The 23,570-nt window shown below is 43.8% G+C and overlaps 1 protein-coding gene across 2 annotated transcripts in view; it reads right to left on the reverse strand.

Annotated features, from left to right (window-relative positions):
- The window catches only part of AGBL1 (AGBL carboxypeptidase 1), a 269,074-nt gene that overhangs the window by 229,042 nt on the left and 16,462 nt on the right, over positions 1–23,570 (reverse strand). For both annotated transcript variants that reach the window (XM_082290356.1, XM_082290355.1), the window contains exons 2-5: positions 20,552–20,615; positions 19,124–19,270; positions 18,435–18,566; positions 15,980–16,073 (exon numbers count right to left, since the gene is read on the reverse strand). In XM_082290356.1, coding sequence (XP_082146482.1) covers positions 15,980–16,073; positions 18,435–18,566; positions 19,124–19,270; positions 20,552–20,615 — 437 coding nt within the window. The remainder of the gene's footprint in view (positions 1–15,979; positions 16,074–18,434; positions 18,567–19,123; positions 19,271–20,551; positions 20,616–23,570) is intronic.

A 23,570-nucleotide genomic window follows, 5' to 3' on the forward strand; every position in this document is an offset into this window, starting at 1 on the left:
AGCTAAGATCTCAGTTCACAGCATGAGGCACTCTGATGGACAATGCTGGGCCTCTGTTTCTGTCTCTTGAGGAAAACAGAAGGACTCCTGGAAATGCAAAACCTCACTCTAGAAGAGATACATGGTTGATGGCATGGAAGGATTTTAAGACTCACAGAACACACTGATGTTGGTGCACACCCACCCAGGACTAGCTTGGAACTATGGACAGGGGACAGCAGAATAGCCAAAGACTGAACAAAAAGGGCTCTTCAGATCAGCCCCCAAGCAACTTAACTATCCCACCTTCTATGAAATTGTGCCTTCTACAGGCTAAAACACAGAACACCCTCTTCAAATCATTGAATGAAAGCTAATGACTAGATGATTTATTATAAACCTCTTCAACCTGATGCCTGATTTAATTCCTTACAGCATTCATACCTGGATGATAAAGACATAAAGCACTATTTGTATAGAAATGTAAGAAAAAGTTCCATCCCTGCCTGGCAAGCCATGCTCAACTCCTCTTGCTCTTCACCCTGCTATTTCACATATACTCACTTGCTGCTGTCATGTTTATTCATACCAAAAGCAGTGTGGGGATATGTATTTGTACAGCACCTGGCACAATGGATCCTTGACTCCGAGCTCAAGGTATCACAGCTTACAGGCTTAAAGCCCCTAAGCTTCCACAGCCCCTGTCTCCAGGAGGAATTGTGTCCTCAAAGTGTACACATTATCTGGCTGCATTTTGCCTCAAACCCCTGGGACTCATACTTAACTACTGGAATTTAGACAGTCACAGAACCACTCACTGTAAAGACAATTTCACATTTGACAACTGAGAGACATTCAGAAACAACACATAAGCACCACAGCAATAGGTGCTTTATAAATCCTACCAGAAGGTAGATCTCATCCAAGGCAGATGCCTTGAAAGTAGTTTCCTTTGTGGCCCAGAAATAGAGATCTTAAATATGCATGCACTTGCACAGTGATTTGTTTTAAAGACTTAAATCCAGCAGCTTCACATCTTGGAAATATGGGTGGGCAAAAAGCTGCTTATGCTGCTGCTATTTTCATAGCACTGCTAGTCTAGGACTTATGCAAAAATACCCACCATCTTGTCCTCTTTAATTCCAGCTTGTTAGCAAGGCATTAAAACTTACACTAATGGCAAAGTTTGCTTACAGTCTGCAATGTCCCACACACTGCCAACAGGTGGAGTTTGGAGATCCAGCTGTTGTGCACAGATGTGCTTTCAGTGTAATGCTGAAAGATGAGGGGGGAGAAAAAAATAATCACACACTACTTTTCTAATGGATACATCCATTCCAGTGACCAGCATGCCTCAGTTCCCAGGTTCAGCTGAAAACCTTCACTGCAGTATCTTCCAAACACCTCTGCCTGCTCTGCAGCCTCTCAGGTTAAAATCAGTGAAAGGATACAGCCTTCCAGCCTCTTTCATCTCTGCCTCCCTGAAAGAGCAGTGACTCCAGGCTTATCCTCCAGGCATCCTTACAATTATCCTACTTTCTCTTGTGTGCAACGAGTACAGAAAGAGACAGCTGTATCCTAAAAAGTCAAGCTACTCTTTACAGATCTAAATTAAATTAGATTCAAAGTAGTAACAAAGAAGAACAAGGTACATGAAATGCACTTAAAACCTTGCCAAAAGAATGCCCAGGCATTTCTTTCAGTGCAGGGCAGAGTTGGCGCTGCCTCCCCAGGCAGAAGCCATACCTCAGAAGATTATGTCAGCTCCCTCTCCAGGGTCAGATGTCACCAATATGGCTGAGGCAGGCTGTGACAGCTTGTCATTCACATCAAGATGAAGGAGCTGGAAGGTTCACAATCAGACAGTATTCTTAACAAATTCATCACCCAGGCAGTTCCATGGTGACAGTGTGAGAACCCAGCTCTCACACCCCAGGGACATGTGTAAGAGGACTGGGAAAGGGGCTCAATACTATCCTTGATTGATTAAGAGGAGTGGTGAGGACACTCATCGAGGCCACACCTGCTAACAAGCACCAGCAGAGCCCTATAGAACATCTCATACACAGTTAAAGTGTGTCAGGGAATGTGGTTAAATCCCCCTCCTTTCCCCAGGCAGCTGTCTTCCACTCCCAATCCAGTTACTACTCAGTTCAAAAGGGCCTCATGTTCTGTTGGCTCACTCCTTAGCTGTCATTTTATTTGTAGCTCATCCATTCCCAGCAGCTTTTGCTTTGGAAACCCCAGGGACTGACATGAAGACTGGACTGCTGACAGGAGACTGTGTGCTTCACACATGGGGGAAGACACCCAGCCCCATTTTTCTTACTTCTGGCTCACTCAGCCTTAAACTTTTTTGACTGTTGTGTACACCCAGAGTAAGGGCAGGGAGAGGGACATAATCCTTGTACCCTACTTAGGACATGATGAAGTTAAATGACACTTATTGGTGACATACCCAGGAACCCTGGGCTCAAATCTCAGCAGGGCAACTGGGACTTCTTTCATTAAGAGAAATTGAACTGCAAGTGCTTTGCCACTTGGGAGTCTCTGATGGTGAACTATCCTGGGAGAGTCTGGGAGCACCCAGGGGCTTATGACGCCAGAAAATAAGGCTGCACACATCCCATACTGCTGGCAAACCATTGCAAGGTCTCCATTTTATGGATACCCTCAATTACTGGCAGTGAAATATCCAAGGGCAGCTTGTGCTGCTGACAGTCCAGGTAGGGAAATATCTACCATGTCACTGCTTGTGCCCAGAGCTATTTGAAAGCATAAAAGGGAGGCTGGTTTCAATGCAATCAAGGCTAAGAGCTGCAGTTCTTCCTGACTGCTGGTTAGTCCAAACCATCTCTAAGGCAGCAGTAATCGCAGGGTACAACATCTTTTGAAAGCACTTTGTAGTGAAGGTGCTCTTGAGCCGTGTTTTAAATAGCTACCTTTCCTGCATGAAGCTAAGCTGCTGTGGTGGATGGAAAACCTGAGCTCTCATTTCAGCTTTTCCGGTGGTTTTCAGAATTTTGAGGTCTGTTTTGTTTGAGGTTTTTGTTTGGCTGGTCTTTTTAACCAAAGAAATAAACATCTTTCAGAGAAGCTAATTGAAAAAATTGTACAACATAAGAAAAAGGACATGAATTACGAAGCTGAAGGACTAAGAAAGCATCATCATCTTCCTTGAGCTCCTCCAAGAAAGAAGACTGACTTGTATAGAAGCCTTTTCTTTAAACAAAAGTCAGATGTTTCAGAATAAAGGAGGAATAACTTACATCAAACACAAGATAAAAAACTCCATTCTTTTAAATCTAATAGTACTGTTTCCATATTACAAGGCCTTAGAAGTAGATCCATCAGTTTGAGTTTATATTGCACTTCCCCTCTGGTCCTATTCAGATGAAGCACATCCATAAAGTTCAGCCAAAGGAAACTCAAAGTTTAAAATCTCTAGGGAAGAGGCCTGGATTGCAGAGGGGCTTTGGATAGGTCAGAGCAAGAAGCTGTTTCATGCAGCAGGTGCAAGTGCAAAAAGATACCTATGAAATTAATCTTCTGGCATGTAATGCATTTATCAATCCCCATATGCTTCCCAAGGAGGTATCGTTTCCCTTGTTAAGCACACAGGTCAGGCTGTGTCTATCCATTACCCTTACCTAAATACCAAAGGATGGTGGACAGGTTAAGACCTGCCTGAAAAGCTCATATGCAAGTGGAATTTCTACAAAATATGCAGAAGAAAATGTGTGGAATAGGTCACCAATATTTTCGTCTTTTCTAGCTATTTCCACTTCTCAACCTTTCTAATGATTGTGTTCCCTAAGTACATCCACACACAGCCCTCCAGCACTAAATTTAGCGTGAATTGGGCACTTTACAATTTGTTGGTCCTAACTGATGCTGCCAAACAGGAACTTGCTTGGAAATACTGGCGCACTCATTTGTATGCCACGTGTGCACACAATACTGAGCTTAATTGGCACCATTAAATCAGTCTCAAATTGAGAACAATGCATAAACATGCTTGAGAACCACAAAGTAACATTCACTTACAGATTCACAATAGGCATCTTGACCTGAATTTAAAAGGCATTTTTATGTCTAAACAAGCAGGTAGCACTCAGCAGGATTTTTCAAAGCTCCTTTGTATACTAAGGTCAGAACTACCTTTTAACTGTACATGTTAATCCATTAACCTGCTGAGAGGCTTTCTTTTATGCTTACATTCCCTTTCTTCTTCACACATTTAAATATCACTGAAAATCTGGACATTCATTCAAAAAATCAGGTCCCACCTAAGTACTTTCAGTCAATGTCAGTAGCTAGTTTTAAGAAATTTTTCAAATGTGTCTTTTGTGTGAGAAAAAAATGCCCATTTTACCCACCATGTATGTCAAAACACAGGGCTGCAAAACACACATAGAATGGTGCTGGAAATGTACAACACTGACTAGTTTTGCCACAGGTAAGCATGAAGTTTTGGGGAAAAGAAAATGTTGCAATTGCAGAGCAGGGAGAAAAAGCTTATTAATTTGCCTGGGATTTTCAATAAGGGTTTAGCAGAAAAAGTCATCCTGCTCTTCACCTCTCTCTGTGGTTTCTGTCTTGCTGGATAGAGAGGGAGGGGTGGGGATACTGCTGTATTGTGCAGTATATCTGCAGGGAAAGGAGCAAAGGTGTGGAAAGCAGACAGCTTTCCCACTGCCCTGCAGCAGCTTTCTGGACATAAGACCTCCAGGCTGCCATAGGGGAGGCAGCAGAGTCATCTGAGGATGATCAGGTTGGCACAGAACAGGACAGATGCTGCAAACGAGGATGCATCTTCTGCAGAAGCTGTGCCTGCAAGCAGGCTGAGCCACCATCTCCAAGAGGAGCACCCCAACACCTGCTGTGACCCTGTCCTTGTCCTGTCGTCATCTCCACAGCTCTGCAGGACAGAAGTAGGACATCTGACTGCAGGGAAGGCAGCCTGCAGGTCAGAGATGAGGCTCTCTGCAAGCACAGTACCTCGAGATATGCAGCATTTCAAGGAACAGCAGTGGGAATGGCATAGGTAGGGTCCTGAGAAAGAATGTTTGTTTATTCATCCCACTAGAACGCACAAGAGTCAGAGAAACAGTTTTCTCTGCTGGGTCACCATGTTGCCTTCCCCACAGCACTTTGCCCAGCTGATGCCTGAGGTTCAACATGCAGGAAAAGACTTTGACTCAGACTTGGAGAGGAGCAGCAGGAAGACTGCCGTGCCAGGGGCAGCCAGAGCACAGACTCACCTCCCCCCCCCCCACATCTACAAGCAAGGGGATTTGAGAGCAGGCAGTTCACACCAGCCTCCATTGCAACACAGGTCACAGCAGCCCCGTGGAGGCTGCTGGTAAGGCAGCATCTGGCTGTTCTCACCTAACCCTGACTCTCACCCAGTCACCCACAGACTAATGAATTTGTTCAGTTGCATATCTGGAACTCCTTATTTAGCAATAATCTGGTTACATCTTAATGCCTGTGCCTATTCTTCACAACATTTAGCTAGAGTGTTTAAAAGGAAGATAAAGTCAGTAAATGTCAAAATGCACCAAATACTGGGTCAAATTCTCTTGATATTTGCTGTTTGAAAGCTTCAATATCACACTGGTATAACTGCAGGGGATTTTTGAAGCTGCAGTTTGCCAAAGCCTAAATAATAAAAGTTAGGGGTTGGGTTTCTTTTTTCCCCCTGCTCTTCCACTGGAAATCTTCCATCTGATATAACCCAGCCAAACTCTGGGGTCTGAAAACAGACCATATCAAAGCCAAGGCTGGTAGAATTTGAGCTGTAAATATAATAATAAAGTAAAAGGGATAAATAATTAAAAGGCATAGGAAAAACCCTGAGCATTATCGGGATGGTTCTTCCACATGCCTGTTTTTTCTACACAGTAAAATCTGGAAGGTGGTTAAAGCTGGAATGACCACAAATTTTAAAGTGCAATTTTAAACAACAATGAAAAACAAGGAGGAAATTAAGCTCTTGACTAGACAGTGGCAGCTGTTGTGCCACTGTAGCATATGCCCTATAGTCCACACAAAGCCCAAACTCTATCCCCTTAACACAGGGGAGGACAGAAACATATGGAATAGATGATCTGAAGTTACAGGATGGTCTCTCTTTTCTATTCTGCAATAATCTGGCTTGTGCTGTCTCAGAGCCATGACCTTTCCAAGGTTTGCACTTCAGGGGGAGTTTCCATTCCCATCCCCAGAGCTGCAGCCACCCATGTTGGGAAACAGCAGCCCTGTTCTTCCTCACCAGCCACTTCCTCAAGTTTTCAGGTTCTCCCCTCCACATTCCAAGCCCTGTCTCCAAATACGTCCCAGAGCAGCTCAGCTCTGGGTTTATTTACAGATTTTCCTGGCATTGCTGCAATCCCAAGTGTTGCCCTGTAGACAGAGATCGAGAAGAGTCCTGCCAGCATTAGTGAGCCAGAGCCCTGTGCTGAGTCTGTGCCACTGCTGTTACAAAACCTTCTCTCCCTAAAAAATTCATTTCTTCTTCATTGGCAAATACTCTATTATTTACTTTATCTCTTTTATTCTCTGTAATAATTTTTTTATAACTATTCAAAAGAGCCTGAAACACTGAAGACTTTGCAGCTCTCTTTCTCTCACCCACTGGAAAGGAGTCTCTTGTGTCTCCTCTGTATCTCTAAATCCAGTTACCCTTCTGCTGCTACACCTGGTGTGGCTCCAACAGTGCTATCAGGACAGGGAACCCTGCAGCAGAAAGGCTGTTGCTAAGGCTTTGACACTGTCATATAACTCTGCCCAGGGCTGTGCTTTAAAACCACTGATAGTCCTAGAGACTGGCTCACACTGCACCTGCCAGCATTGCCAGCACTGGTGGAGCTGGGAAAAAGCCTCAGCAAACACAGAAAATTCTTGGGGTTGATTTCCTTGTAGGGACAGCACTGTGCAAATTGTTTCTGTAGGTGTCCTGCATTGAGACTTTCATTGTTTTTCCCAAATTTCCCTTGTCTATCTTTGGACTGAAAGCTTTTGTGGGGAGGATATCACAGCTGCTTTCTACCCTCTTCATAAGGGCAAGAGGCTTCTGGGTGGGAGGAGAAATGGCAATAAATCAAGTGAAAGGCAAAGAAGAGGAGATTCCTGGGCTCTCACATGTGCTGACACAGAAGTGAGTGCCCTCAGCTTTATCTGCTCACTCTCTGGCCTCTATCAGAGATTCACGTCATTACCCAACTCAGTGATTTCCGAGGGGGAATTCTTTCTTTGTCTCCTTGACACAGGAAAACCAATGTAGGCAAACAGGCAGGGTGGGCACCCGTTCATCATCTCTACACCCACATTCAGATAGGCTTTGTTTGGAAATCTCTTCCTTCCAGTCCCTGTCCTCTAGGGCTGCCTGGCTGAGGTTTTCTGAAGGTTTTGACACTTCACAGCCACCTCAGACATGATTACAAAGTCACAAACATGTTGCTCAGCCCTCTCCTCACCGCACCAGCTCCATGTTCACTCCACAGTCCACTTCAGCTGCATCCTGCCTCAGCATAAAACCTGTCACAAATTCACTACTGTTTTTCTCTCCCCTTTCTCATTGCCCCCCCCTCTATGTTCTCACTGAATGCCTCAAACAGAGCTGAGTGTACCCTCACTACCCTTAGTAAGGCATGAGAAAGGTGTGGGTTTAAGTGTATTAAGCATATGAAAAGTCTGAGCTCAGGTGACTTGCCCACAGTAACACACTGTACAGTGTCTCAGATTAACATTTCAGACATGAGACATTTTATCTCCTAACATTAAACTTTTTGCCTTCATTACTCTTACAGCCCAACACCACTGGTGAAAAACCTCCCTGCACCTCCAGATCAGTAGGAGTCTGCACACTCCTCATCTCACAGATAACTCACAAACCTCCAAAAGTCATCCCAACCCTTCATTTCTTCCTGAATCGTGAAATATTTTGTAATCCTTATCCATTCTCATTTTTTCAAATTTTCACAATTCCACTCTGTTTTGCTACTTACAAAATGCTTAGAATAGCCAGTTCCTACTAGTCTTGACCTAACCTCCTATGGGGGAATATCATATTCAGCTGCAAGAAAGAACTATTAACATTAATAATTCATCTAACTCTGGGAAACACTCCGAGATGCAACTGATGTATGAAATTTGGAGGAGTGGCAGTAGTTTCCATGGTTACATGGGATCTACACCTCAGAAAGGTCCTAAGAGGCAGTGGGATTGCAGTGAGGCACCCAAGTGCTAGTTTTAATCCAGTTAGAACAGAGGCCAACAGCAAGACAGATACAGCAACATGAATAATACTCCCAGACTGGATGATTTGTCCTAAGAAGCTTAGGTAGCCCACACTGGAGGCCCCACTGCAAGCCTGAACAGTTGTTAGGAGAAGGAGGAAGATTAAAGCTCAGGAAGAAGGACTCTCCAGCCCAACAAACCCAGAGCTGCCTGCAGTATGGCCATACCCAAAGCCATCACGTGAGGCCAGTCACGAACTGCATCTGCCATAGCCACGGGCTGTGAAAAGCCAAGAACTTGAGAACAGCAGGGACTTGCCCTCGCAGCATCTTTCCAAAGATAGCACTCTAGCTCACCAAAGGGCAGGCAAAGAAAGGCCTTCAGCTGAAGGCATTGTTTCTCTTTCAAACTGTGACCTGAAATAGATGTAAAACATAAGGTAGACCTCAAAGAAAATTTCAAAATATTTCTTTCAAAATAACAGTCTCACAATAAGCAGCTTCACTTATAAATTAGTTCCTGCCTTCCCATAACAAATTAAGCTGAGAAGTGAAAGTCTCTCTATATAATGCTCATTCACCAATTTTTAATGGATCAGAAGTAGCTGCATCTGTGGTGAAACTTGCCATTCCAAAGGCCACCAAGAGATGGCACCAGGATTTCTGTGTGCCACATGTTCATCCAGACCTCTGGAACAACCTTGGGAGATGTTATTCCTCTCTGCCTCATCAATTCCCCATCTCTTTTTCGAATCTCGCCTGAAAACATCTTCTTCCCTTGTCTCTACCTCTTAATTTTTCAATTTCTCTCATCTACTGCTATTAACAGTACAATGGCAGTAAAGTGTAATTCTGAAATGCAACTCTATTTGTTCTGCAAAGCAGCACTGCCATACCATCAGTCTGAAATGAGATTCTGTAACTTATTATTGATATTAGAACAGGTCATTCTTTGAGAGAAACCACACAGACCATAAAAAGAATGAAAGAGGAGGAACTGCACGACACTGGGACACCTCTGGCTCCAAGATCATTTCTTCTATTACAATGGCTCATTTGCACAGTAGGGGTTATTTACTTATCTTAGTGATGCAACCATCCCTGCTTCATGCTGCCTGAGATTTCAGTCAAGTTAAAAAGACACTTTAAGGAAAGGAAAACTTTCAAGACAACCCTCTTTCTTTTGTTGCTGGCATCATCATCTTCAGAATTATATTTACCACTTTTATTTAGCAGGACCTCTAGGATAAATCCCATGTAGATCAAGACCAGATGGGAAGCAAGTCATTTAGTTGTGATATAGCTCAACAGAAATATTTTGTCCCTTCCTGTGAAATTTTTACATGGATAAAGTGAACCAAATAGCGTCTGTTTATTCTCAAAATGCTAAGCATTGATTAATTCTGACCACATTCCAGTAGAATCATGTGCTACTTTCCAATTAAATACCCAGACTGCTCAACATGATTAATGACAAAACACAGACTAACAAGAGGAATTAAGCATGATTTGCTTTTGATCTTCTATCAGGAACCATTGCCAAATAAACAAAGGCATAAAGCTGTATATGGAGTATTCTTCAAAAAGAACCCATCACAGGTTCCCTATCAGGGAAGAAGAGCTCATTACCATGTCTGTGCCTTGAGTTTCTGCTCTTTCTCAAAACACTGTCTGGCAGTGGCCATGTATGCCACATATTCTTCTGTTCAAGAAGAGAGCAGCTGGAAGCTTAGGCCAGTCTAGGAGATGGAACTGCAGTAAATGTTTATGGTGGTCTACCAGCAAGGTGTTATCCAGGATTAAGGATAGGGAAAAATCTAACTGCCTGCACTGGGGTCTAGGGCACGTTTGCAGTTGGATCCCTTCTGCCTGTCCATGGTTCTTAGCAGAAGAGATAAGTCCGGTGTTCAGGTCATCCCCAGGACACATCTCCTCTCTCTTTGTCTAAACCAGACACAGCCCACTGCTGTTCTGGTTTCTCCTGTCAGTGTTAAGGTCACAGGAGAGCACTTGTACAAGCATTTGTTGTTGTGGCACCTTGGTCACTTTTCAACACTATGGGCTCAACACTTCAACCTTGCACTGAAAGCACCAGTTTCAAGATGAGAAAACAGAATCTCAGTTGTATGCAAACAAAACAGGTTTCATTAAAAAGCAGAGTAATAGATATTTATCCCTCTATTCAAAGCCTAATTTGAAGCTATATACAGGCTCTTAACATATCTTCAGCATTTCCAGGGTCTTCATATTCTCCTTGGTCAATCTGACACAACATCTGATTAAATATGGCTTTTAGCTTTAGATGTGCTCTCTTGATCACCTTGGCATTTCTCTCTTCACTTGCACTTTGCTTTCTGTAGTCAGTAAAAATCTCCTCAGCTCCCACCGTGACAGAAGTATGTGATACTCTTGTCATGGCCATGAAGTGATTCCTGTGTCATCAATATTCCCGTGTGTTTCAGACTCATTAATCCCTCTCCACCTCAAATCACCCCTGAGCACTTGTCAGCAGAGACTCCAGTGGTATTCTCATTTCTCCTGGGTTTTGAGCCCTGACACCAGATGGATCTGACTCCACTCTCCAAAACTCCTTCAGCAACCTTCTACCTGACCCAGCCTTAAATGGCCATCATGCCACTTCCAGATTGCCTACTGCAGACTCATCCTCCACTACACAGAAACAAATATTTTCAAGACACCTCAAGTTTCTAGAGGCAAACATTTACCACAGGTGAAGAGAACTTGCTTCTTTTTCCCTTTAATATGTGAGGAATCCAGATATCCACCTCAGGTGAAATAGTTACATGGGAGGATTTCCTCCCCTTAATGAAAAGGGAGATTATCAGTAAGCATTTGAGGCACTGGGACTGTACAATAAGCACCAAATGCAAGAAGAATTGTGATCAAATGTCAGAAGTGGGTTATGCTGGGCATGAGCAAAGGCAGATAATTTCTGCATAACACATTTTCTAGTGAATTAATTTGGCACCATTCCCAGACCTTTTTTTATTCACTTTCCACTTTTAATTAAGTAGTCAAACTTTACTGGAATAGCCCAATGTAGAAAGCCAAGTATTCTGAATACCCACAGAAAGAGTTTTTATTTCTGATGAATACTCTCTCTTGTTGTAATCTTTCATACAAGGTTTATGTGAGCACTTACCATGAGCCAGCTCTACCCAGTATGATAAATAGATGTACTCATAGAGCTTTGAGAAACAAAGACATTTTAAAAGGCTGTCCAAATTGCTTTAATAAAACTGTGCACCAAGCTTTTAACAGCAGAAAAGGAGAACATAACGGAGGGAACAACTGAGGCACCCCACCATTTGCCATCTTCTAAAACACAAGTCTTCCTCATATAGAGAGGAGAATAAATTCTGAGGGTTTTATTTTCAGCCTCTTTGATACTCTATCTTCAACATAAGGAGTCCTAGAAGAGCCTGCACAACACAAAGCCACAGACAACTCACAGCCCCCAAAGCCACTGGTGAAGATACCTGATGCCTGACAACCTGGCGAGTCATGCAGAAGAGACCCAGCTCCTGGCTGACTAGAGAACAAACATCTTCCACTGTCACATTCCACATCCCACAACACATCCAAATACCTCTCAGAACAAGTGAGTTGGGATAACAAGCAACAGTGTTGAAAGGGACACTGGAAAGCAGGAGGGAGTAGAAGCTGTGAACATCCAGGGAATAACAAGGATAAAAAGTGAAAAGAGAAGTGACCATTGCACTGTGTGAGGCATCAGAGATGCTACATTAGAGAAGGTGTTGATGGAGTGAAGATTTGAGCATCCCACACACACTCCTATCAGATATCCCAGCTACTGACATAAACAGAACTGAGAAAATCAGAGCATCATCTGGCTTTATTTAAAATTGTCCCTGTAAAAGGTATCAGAAAACTTTCTCTGCAGCACAGCATCATGAGAGGTGACCAAGACAGCCTTGAGTGTCTGACTCACTTGGATTTCACAGTGGTTGACTCAAGAGTTCTCTACACCTCAGAGAGTTCCATGTTTTCTCCATGTAGCTTTTAGCTCAGATATGGATAGATCTGGAGAGATCCACAGACATGGCACCAGCAACCTGAAGACCTCAAATGCCTAACTAAAGCCAATAAAGTCCATGAGTCACAGTCTCAGGGGAATCAGAGGTACTTGGCATCTACCCAGAAAAGGTCAATTGGAACATGGGGAGACTATTTCTAAATACCCCCGAGCTTTGCCACTGGGAAAAATAAATAGAACTATGTATCTTGTTTCCACATCTTAGCAGGCTAAATAAATAGCTCTCACAGGGCACTCTGCAGGGCAGATTCTTAAAGTGACCTTGGCCCTGGTGCTGCCTGGGACAGGGGAACACGGGTGTACCCACCAGAGAAGGGGTGCATTTCCAATGCTGCATTCCTGGCAGCTGATCAGAGAGCCAGGGTAATCTCAGCTCCCACAGTTGCCAGCTGTTCCATCCCAGCAAAAAGGCAAATCACGGTGGCACATAGTTATGAGGTGGAGAGAAGGTATCAAGAGCAAACACAAAGGGAGGACCAGAGGATTTCTGGGACAACACTGGAGTTTTCCTCTGTAGGCAAGTTAGAGGCTGGTGCTCTCTACAACTTCCATATTGATAGCCAAAAAGAAGCAGAGGTTTTTTGTGACCAAGAACCACACCAAAATATCACACTCCAAATTACAGCATAGCCATAGAGCTGCACCGGTACCAGACAGCTGAGAGCACATCCTAAGCTAGACAAAGAACATGACCTCTTTTTATCCTTTCTCCCCAGCTCAGAAAACTCATCCATAAGCTCCCTACCCCAGTCACCTCACAAATTTTTAGCAAGAGCAATTCAAGTCATGGAAGGACATTTTCCCCACATGTACCCACCTCCATTTTCTGATGAACTGCAGAGATGCTCAGAGCTTTCAGACTGTAGCTATTCCAGGCATTTGCTAATGCTGCGAGAGAAGATCTGAAACCCACTGTACAGTCTGTTCTTCTGGTCTTAAGACCTAAATTCTTGCCAATAACATCTCCTGAAGCCACTTTCCACAACAAAAACAGCACTTGCAAGTGAACTGCAAACAAGCAGAATCTCCACTAACAAGACCTTAGTGCCTTTTAATGGGTTGCAATTGTGTTTTAAAACAAAACAGGTTTGTGTGGTTCTTCTGATGTTAAACAGGCTGTCTCCACTGTGCCACCGACCTTCTCAGCTGCCCCTAGTTACGAAACAAATGGCACAGCTCTGAGCCCAGGGCAGGCCAGCTGAGTGACCACCAGGCCTGAGCTGATTTATGGTTCTTGTTCATCACACCAAGAGCAGGTGGAAGTCATATCACCTTTTCCTGTGAGCTGGGTCCCAGCAAAGATTGTATGCTCTGTTTGCACACTCATGAAAAATATGTTTTAAGAAGAGCACAGATCTTTTAGGAAATTAAAAAAAAATTAGGAAACTGAATTAGCAGTGAGAAAGCTCAGGTAGACAAAAACTAATGCATAGGGCACCTTTTTTTTAATTGAAAAATAAATTCAAGCTTTTCAGTAATAAATAAAATGCTTATTAGCAATAAAATGGGCTTTACTGAAGGCAATTTTGAGTTTTCTTTTCTGGTGGTTGTGTCTGTGTTCCAAATGGAAAAAAATGTCCACAGAAGAGTTCAAAACAATCCTTGTACACCAGATAAAAGGAAGTAAAAGCTATATATTGCATATTGACAATGTGGAATCATTGAAATCAAAAGCAGCGTGTTTCTCTGGAGGTTGTTTCCCTTAGAAGGGAGTATTTTAGAGCACTTTACAGCCTACGTTTACAGCAACCCTCAGCAGCACTCCCTGCATCTCCAAATGTATTTCAGCAAGAAGCCAAGCTAGAAAGGTGTGACAGATACCAAGTTTTCCACTTCCCCCATGGGAAGCAGTCAATGGAAAATAAAGTACTTTTGCACAAAATTCATTTTAAAAGCCTTTAGGCAGCCAGTCCCATTGCTTAACAGAAAACTGATACAGGTCCAAGTCCTACCACACACACATCTTGGTGCATCACAGAAGCAGAACTAACACTGGTCTAATCGCAGCCAACACTTCCATAGGAAGGAAAGCAGGGAATTGAGTCGAATTTGCTTAGTTAAGCATGGGCTTGGACCCACCAATCACTTTTGTTTGCGTCAGAAGCCAAGCCCAGTTCTGGGTCTGACTCATCCTGGGCACCCCTGTCATACATAAAGCAGTTCTCCAGGCTGACTAAAAGTTATTACATGAAGCCTGAGAGGAATGTTGAGGGATGCTCAGATATCCTAGGAATAATATCTTAGTGGTAATATTCTTTGAGCTGGGTAATAGCCAAACCTCTGTGTAGGAAACATCCTGGTATCACCATGTAGAGGAATCTCAGGTACTTTGTCTAAGAGAGAACTGAAGCTGTGAAGCAGTTCCAGGTACTTGGCACTGTGCTGGAAAGCCAAAAGCACAGGCAAAAGTGAGTTGGCTCCATCAACAAGGCAGCTGCAGGAAGTTGTGCATCTGCTGGGCCCCCTCAGTATCTTATTTATCAAAGCAAACTGTCTGAAAAATTTTGTATCTCCAGACATGTAGGCAGAGGAACTGGAAGAATGCTGCATTTAGCAAGCAGTACTGTGTGTTGATGTGCAGCTTCAGCACTCGTGGCTGGTGGAAATTAATTCAAATTCCTTCCCATGCAGTGTATTGTGTAACTGGTGATATTGAGAGAACTGGTATCAGTCTTTGATGGTAACAGCAGGATGGACATTATTTAATGCATCCAGGGTGACTGGCCCCCACTTCAACCACAGCTAAGCAAGCAGTGGCCAGACTTTACTGAGGGTGCCAAGTCTGTCCATCCTTCTCACCTCGTGCTCTACCTGCTTCCTCAGTAATCACCAGCCATGGACCTCACCCATGTCAGGTCCATGCAGAAGCCAGAACTGGGTGAATGCTGCTGACACATGCCTGAGCAAGTAGGGACTGTGCCCCACTGTGGCACTGCATGTCTCAGCAGGAGAACTGGCAGGTCCTGTGTGGCTTAAGCAAACAGGATTGTGTGGGGACAGCTCACAGCAGTAAAGTCTTCCTCCTGCTTTTAAAGAGCAAGCCACAGATACGTGTTGTGCTCTTATAAAGCTTGCCTTGAAAGGCATCTGAGGAAGTGGTCAGAGCAGACAACTTGGGGACTAACATTCAGCATTAAGATGAAGGGATAAAATGGACTTGCTGTCTTCAGAAAAGAACTATTTGAAATATGTGGGATGGGTTTAAAAGCAGATGCAGATTAATACTAGTAAGAACTGTTGTACTTCAAAAATATGACCAGGTCATGACTGTCTGCAAATGGAGAATGAGACAGCACTTCCACGATTCCACTCTACCTACCCCCAGGCTGGTGGTGGCAGGAGATTCTTGCTGAGGGGGAGGCAGGAGTGTCTTGTCTGCTGCCAGCACATGCTTCTCAAAACCCGGTTGTGGCTGGGAAATGAAGGATGGTACCTTGCAATCAAACTGCCATCGCTGTCTAGGGCACACTACAAATAAAGGACCACCAGCATGAATCATATGATGAATCACAGCATTAACGTGTCCTTTGGGGAACTATTTCTGCCTCTTAAAAAACCCTGCAGATTTAAAGTGAGTGGAAACTGCATACACTTCTGATTTCTTTGCCTTTTCAAGTGGAACCAAAATTTTATTTCTTGCTGTCCTGGAAAGATGAGTTCCTTTGGGGCTACTGCCTACCTGACCGTCCTGATGTGTCTCTTGCTGTAGGGAGTGATGACTTTGAAAAGCAGCTCCATGGCTCCATTGATGCCAAGCATAGTTCCTGTGGTAACTACAGCAATAAAAGGAAAAAGCAGTCAGCTCTGAAATAGGCAGCTGGCAACATTGCTTAGAAGAGATGTGGGGAAGAGTAGCTGCCCCTGGGGCTATGAGCTCTTTGGGCTCCCATCTGGACTCCATAGGTCCCCTTACAAACACAGAAAGGGAAGCACAAAGCTGTCTGTGGACACAACTTGAGCCAAAATCAGGTGCAAAACCAGTCCTGCAGCTCTTTCCCAATTTCCCCAAAGCCTCTTTTCCTGTAGACATTGTACTCTCCAGATAACAAATCACAATTAAATAGGGTCTCCTCCCAGAAAAGATGACAGAGCTCAAATTCATTCCACATTACCCACATGCAACTCAATGACAGTTCATTTCATAGGGGCTTAGAGGGCAGAGTTTTCTTTCTGTGCTATTATTCAGCATGGTGGAAGTGGGTTTTGGGGGCTTCCAAATGCAGTTTAATTTAATCTAGGCCAATTTTCCCTTTAATTCTTCACTTTTTATCACACTAGGAACTTTTATAGATGGATTTTGCAATCAGTTTCAATACCTAAGGCATAACCTAGGAGTTTGGCCAGACCTCCCCACTATGAGACAGGATATCTCTGTGTAATGAAGGAACAAATACAGCCCTGAAATTTTGAATGGAAGCAACCAAGGTGAAAGGATCAGTAATCAACAGCAGCCAGAAGGAGCCCTGGCTGTCTGCCTACTGCTGGGTTTTGGCTGTTTTGTAGATATCTCCCAGTGGTCATCAGAGAGCTGCCAGAGGGCCCATCATCTCCTGCTGTCCTACCATGTCCCTGCCAAGCTGTCCTGTGATGGAAAGCCTTGCAAGGCCTGCCAGCTACATTCGCACTGGCTGGCAATTCATTAGAGACAGGGTGATGGACAAGGCTGCTCGAACTCATCCTGCTCCAGAGCAGGATGTGGGCAGCCACAAACACCTGGTGGCAGTGAAAGGAGCAACCCAGAGTGGGGCATGAGGTGAGACTCATCTTTACTGCTTTCATACCTAAGCACTCTCAAGAGCTTTATATGGTTCCGACTTCCCTTTAGTTCCATTCCATAAACATAATTTTTAAGGTTAGGAACATGTAACCCCCTGGTTTGGTATCACACCCCCACAGATCTTCACCTAACCTCCCCTGCAGCTTCCCAGCTGGGCCACAGAACCCACAAAGTCAATATTATTAATGGAGAGTGCTGGAGATACCTGGAGAGTAACAGAGATGCTCCAGCAAAGGTGCAGAGCTGGGGTTCTGGGGTCTGACATTAACAGAAAGGAGGCCAGGCTGCAGTGCACACCCTGAAACCTCTGCAGAAACAGCAGCTGTACTGGAGTGCAGGTGCACTGAAGCAGGGAGCAGGGAAGTGGGCAGATCATCATTTTGGGTGGGAGGCAGCACAGGGTCACTGCACAGCTGTGAAACCCAAATAAAGGCACACTTCATCTTCTGGCTTTGGTTGTATTTTCAGCCACACTCAAACTTTCAAGTACTGCTTATCACGGGGAGAGGGATTGAGTGTTGAAGCTTGGCTGCTTGCCTGAGAAAGCCCAAAGCATGAAACCAGCCCCTGTCCAGGCAGAAGGAACCTGCAGGGCTGGGTGCCAGGAGAGCTAAATCTCAGGGTGCGCAGAGCAGACTGCAGATAGGATGGCCATCAAGAATTTTCTGCTGGGTGAGGGATGTAGGGAAGGAGAGGAAAGGGTTAGAGTGAGCAAAGGGAAATTTGTGCTGACGAGCTCAGTGCTTTATAGCAGGGAAAGCCTGTATGTATCTGTAATGATCCCAGGAGAGAATACTGGAAATCCCGTTGCTTGAATCATTTAACGTGAGGGCATTGCCAAGCAAGAAAAGCTGGGAGAGTGCACATCTGAGGGGATACTAGTCAAAAGAACAGGATTTAAAATCCGCTTCCTGGGGGACCTTGAATAAGTAAAAGATTTCTCTCTCCCTCTGCTTCTCCACCCTCATGGAGCTGCTCTGAGGATCAATACAATCAACAATAGTGAGACATTTGGCTGTTATGGTAATGGGAACTGTATAGAGACTTAAGGTACCCAAGTCTCAGAGCAAAAGAATTGGCTGTCTATATTCCAGAATAGGAGATCTTTGCCATGAATATTTTTCACTACAGCACTTTTATTTCCATAGCTCGTGGATGAAATGCACTGTAAAGGCTGCATAGGCCCCTTGAGGAGCACCTTTTTCTAAGGTTGTTCTGGCTTTTGTGCTTTTCTGTATATTAATGGTGCATGCAGGCACTAACCCTACCAGGAATAATGTTTCTTTGCATTGAAATGACTAAAAAAGGACCCTGGTGGTTGTCATACAGAGGAAAAAAGGAAAATCCTGGCACTCACCATTAGAAGCACAAACACGCAGGACCCAGAGGCAGTGGGTGAGGTGCAGGTGGTGGCCCAGGTTTCTTCTTGTCAAGCTCAGTATTATATCAGTGGCCTCTGCCTTCTGCACTTTCAGCCCAAACTTCCTATCTGTGAAAAGCAAATAAGAATTAAACTGTTGCAAAGGCCAGGTCGTTGCAGCAGTGCTGCTAAACATATTTACACCAAACCTTGAAACTCAAAAACCTCATAACAAAGGCATTCAAATATATCAATGAGTTAAATCAGTATTAATCTTGCTGGAAACAGAAAAACATGGGATTTATTTTAAGTCACCATAGATGAATTATAGAACAGTTTGGATTGGAAAAGACCTTTAAAGGCCACCTGGTCCAAACCCCTTGCAATGAGTTGCACTAGACAAGGTTGCTCAAAGCCCTGTCCAACCTGATCTTGAATGTTTCCAAGGATGGGGCATCCACCACCTCTCTGAGCAACCCATGCCAGTGCCTCACCACCCTCATCATAAAATATTTCTTCCTTATGTCTTATCTGAATCTATCCTCCTCTTTCAGTTTAAAACCCTTACTCGTCCTGTAGCAACAGGTCCTACTAAAAAGTCTGTCCCCTTTAACTACTGGAAGGCCACGATGAGGTCATCCTTAGTGATGGCCCCCCTCAAGAAGCCCCCCAGCACTCAGCAGTACCTCGTTGGCCCACCCTGGCCAGCAGCCGCAGCAGGGGCAGGAGGGTGCCATGGTCAGGTTGCTCTGTCCGGGCAGCCGTGGCCAGGGCCTGCAGCAAAGCCTCGCTGCCCCCTTTGCTGATCACGTAGTGAATTCTCCGTCCAGTGCCTGGGGAAAAGAGGAGACTGCTCAGAGCATCCCTTCCCTAAGCCACAGCTGTCACAAACCCTCAGCCCTCACGAAGCACAAGGAGTTTTGATGGCCTTCAGACAGTATTTGAGTGCCATGAACGCACAAGCGTTTGCAGAACTGGCCATGGATCCCAGGACACGTGGCTGGTGGTTGCATGGTGGGACTATGTGCTCTGATGACATTGAGTCTCTCCAAACCCACGTGCTGCAAAAGTTTTTCACTGTGCATTGAAATGTGGCAGAGAGGAATGAGCAGAGACAGGTTTCAAAGTAGCAAAGGCTCAGTGATCTTTTCTTAGATACTGGAAATTAAACAAGGAAAGAACTAAAGCTGCACTGGGCTTCTGCCAAATGAAAAGGAATCCTAGGGAAGCCTTGGGGACAGCTTTCAAATAAATGTAGGTCTCCGAAGAAACCACATTCTAACCCTGGGAGCCTTGCTGTGTTAACAAACATTGATCCAGGCTCCGTGGTTGGGGGATGCTGCTCGGTCAGTTCCTAGAGGAGAGTAGGAGCCCCTATTCTCCATGGAGGCCATTCTTGCACCCAGCTGAGGCACAGGGATGCAGGGCTCCAAAGGAGAGGCGCAGATGGACAGGTGATGTCTCTGGTGGGGCTTCCAGGAGTGGGGGACCCACGAGGATCCAGCACTCACTAATGCAGCCCCCACAGCCTGACAGCTTAGTTGGGTTGGGAATTGTTTAGCAGATGAGATTTTTGTGGTGGAGTAGAAAGGAAAGGGAAGTGGATTTTTTTAAATTTTTTTCAGTTCTTTTGCCAATACACTTATTTTTTCATGCAGCTTTGAGCACATAAAACGACATCCATTCCCTACAGCCCCAAGGTAGAAGTGCCTTTCGGAGAGAGGCTGAACCCTCTGCATTAGAAGGTCCCTGGGCTCTGAAAAGTCAGGTTCCTTTCCCTATCTCACAGCCTTCTCTCCAATGGCACTGGTGAACATTTCCAGTGCTTGACTGCCAGGGATTATGAAACTCTTTGCAACCCATGGGTATCTTCAAAACTATAAAGAAAAAATTGAAACTTTCTCTGAGTATCTTTTTTTTCCTTAACACTCCCAATAAGCTCAGTTTTCCAAACAGAGGAGTAAGGACTGCTTATCTGTGGATACAATTTATATTTTTTTCACCTTGCAAACACCTGGCCAAGGTTGAATGCAAATAGGAATTCCCTGACTTACTTGAGGACCTCCTTTTCTGCCCTTGCCCACAGCCTTTGCCCCAGATCTTTGCTTCCTTACCCAGAGACAGCAAGTCAGTGAGGACGCTGAGAATGTTCAGGATGACATCCTTGTCACAGGAGCTCTGAAACAGAAACACACCACATTAGGGATCAGTTCAGGACAGGGCACTTCCTGCTGCACAGGGCTGCAGTGCATCACACAGCGCAGAGGCATTGAGATCCTTGTTTGGATACTGAGCACTTTTGTGCCATCTGGACAGTGAATATGTGGAAACATATTGATAACACATTTTAAAAGCCTCTGACAGATCATAGTACACAGTATTTAATACAGAGTAGCATTTCTGTAGAACTTACATCTGAATTCTAAACTAAAGCTCTCTTTTTTGACTTGATCTGGCTACCCCAAAGTTGAGGAAATTCTGTATCACATAGAAATGCTAAATGTGGGGTGGTTTTCCATGACAATATCTCTTATTACTGGAGTTGAAGAACAATATATTTAAATTATAAAAATCCCATCTACAAGAATATTCTCCTGTCTTTGCAGCTACAACCACGTGGAAGCCTTGAATTTGAGGAGAAGAAAAATTCCTAAGCTTATTTTAAAACTAATATAATTTAATTTTAAGACCAAGTTACCACCACACTTTGACATGACACATTCTGCTTTACAGTTACTTTAAATTTTTCACTAGAGGAAATAAGATATAATGCACTTGAGAAGAAGGAAACACATGATATCTACCACCCATCTGTGTGATACACTAGACCCCTTCTTTAATCCTCCTCCAAACAGATTTCACTGCTGTGATTCAAGAATTAATCACCAGTGTGTATTGCAATCTGAGGGATTTGGGTTAAGTCCTGGGTGTCTTAATTTCTGAACAGATGCAACACCATGCAAATTTCTAATATAATACAAAACTTGCATTTGAATAGCCTTGGTCCCAAAGAACTTCAGGATCATGTAAACTATAATGGAATAACTTTATTTTCAATTAAATTATGACAGTAAGGTAACATCTCACAAATATATGGCTCCTATATTTCTGACTGTTGAACTGCTTCAGAAACTTAACCTACTTGGTAACTTAAACTAACCCGGTATCTGTTCTGGATATATGTGATCATTTTACCAGCCAAATTGATTCAACCATTCTCTGACACATTTAACATTATGCAACTGAATATTTAAGACAAGGAGTTGAGAAGTAACACCTAGCAAAAAAGAAACTCTAGAAAGAATGTTAGGGAAAATCTAATTCATATCTGTAACAATGACTATTATTGCAAATGGACACTTTTTTCCCAATGAGTCCCTGAAAAAGTCACAGCACAAACTGACAAGGTGCTGAGGATTGTGTAGATAATTAGGGAGCTGCAGTTCATACCACCTCCTTTGTTACAGTTGAAGAGGGTATGCATGGAGTGAGACATGAGGATAGAGCAGGAAAATGATCAGTCTGCAGTCAGAGAAGGTGACTGCCAGCCTGGAGAAACAGATTTCCACCCCTGTCACAAAAATCCTGTAGGATGCTTGGCAGCTCCCTGCAACCAAATCTCCTTCTGTACTGGCAAACTATATGTGCCATTTTCTGCATGGAATCACTACGTTAGTGTCAATGTTTCCTAGTTTCTGTATCCTAAGCCTTGTATGTATTTTTAGATTTCTTTTTTTGCCATAATTATTAACAAACTCCAAATCTCTGAAAAACAAGGTTTCTCATCATACTGGTTTTGGCCAATTAGCAGTTCTACCAAACTTTGACTGCTCAATATATATTTCATGATGGCATAAATGAGCAACAGGAACAAGAGGTATCAGCAGGGGGATGAGAGAAAAGAACAAGATGTGGTCAGGGAAGGGGAATGGAGAAACGAAGAAGAGTCAGGTGAGGATGAGACTGGAGCAAACAAGCAGAGAATCACTTCTGAAATGGGAACTTGGTGGAGGAAGGTCTGTGAGCACTGATGGCTTTCTAAATGCTCACCTTGCTTTTACTCTTAGCTAAAACCAACAGGCAAAGTGCTTGTCTCATCCCCACCTCAGAGCTGGCCCATGCCCAGAGAGAGAGCCTGCTGTTTCTATTCGTTATTCACTCAACAAGCAGAGATCTCAGCACGGAATGTAAAAGTTCAGCCCTTTTATGATCCATGTTGAAATCAAAAGGCTCGATGTGATGGGATTACTGCTCCTTTCAGAGCCAACACAAACAGAATACGGGACTTCAATGAAATCCAGTAACTCTTGGTTCACCAAGTATTGCTGCCCTCACCTTGGAGGAGTCCGAATTTGTGCTACTGGCTCAAGGGACCACACAGCAAGGAAAGTCTGCAGCAGGGTCAGAGCAGTTCTGAACACCATTACTCTTGGGTAAGATATATAGTTTTAGTCCTATGTTAATCTTCCTTATTCATGTCTGTTCATTTGAGCTGTCTCAAGTCTCCTAGACTAAACAAAGAACATTCGGAGTTCTCTTCCCCAGAGTTTCTTGGCATTTTTTAGCATAGGGCCTTAATAGTCAGGGGCAGATTGTCAGGAATGAAGAGCATCCATCAAATTTACTGACTCCAGGAAGACTTACTGTTATCAACACCTTTTTAAACATCAGGGTTGCCTAAATCAGACTGTCCTCTGGTTTTGTCTTGCTGCCTCTCAGTATCCCTTTCCTCTGTAGGTGGATGGATTACACATTAAGGTTTCAGTAATGAAGTCTTCATTGATTTATGCTCCTATTACACTGGGTTGTTTATTTTAACTGATTGGATTGTGGGTTCCTAAGCCATTAACACAAATAGTGATGACATAAGATATCCTCTGACTTTCCATGCACTTTATCCAGGGACTCAGGCAAACAAAGAACTTCAGGGAACATGAAAGATCAACCTTTAAAATGTGAAAATTAAAGCTGGGTGATATTGCCAAATATTTTACCTGAGTGTTTACTCTTGATATTTTAACACTAGAATTCTGTGTTGGTGCTTCATTGTTGCCCTTCCTCCTTGCACACTAGTGAAGGAATTGGATGACTCATGTGTTGGCTGAAACAGTGGATAAAACTCCAGTCCCATTA

This window comes from Coloeus monedula (genome assembly GCF_965178545.1).
Source record: "Coloeus monedula genome assembly, chromosome: 14".
NCBI lineage: Eukaryota > Metazoa > Chordata > Aves > Passeriformes > Corvidae > Coloeus > Coloeus monedula.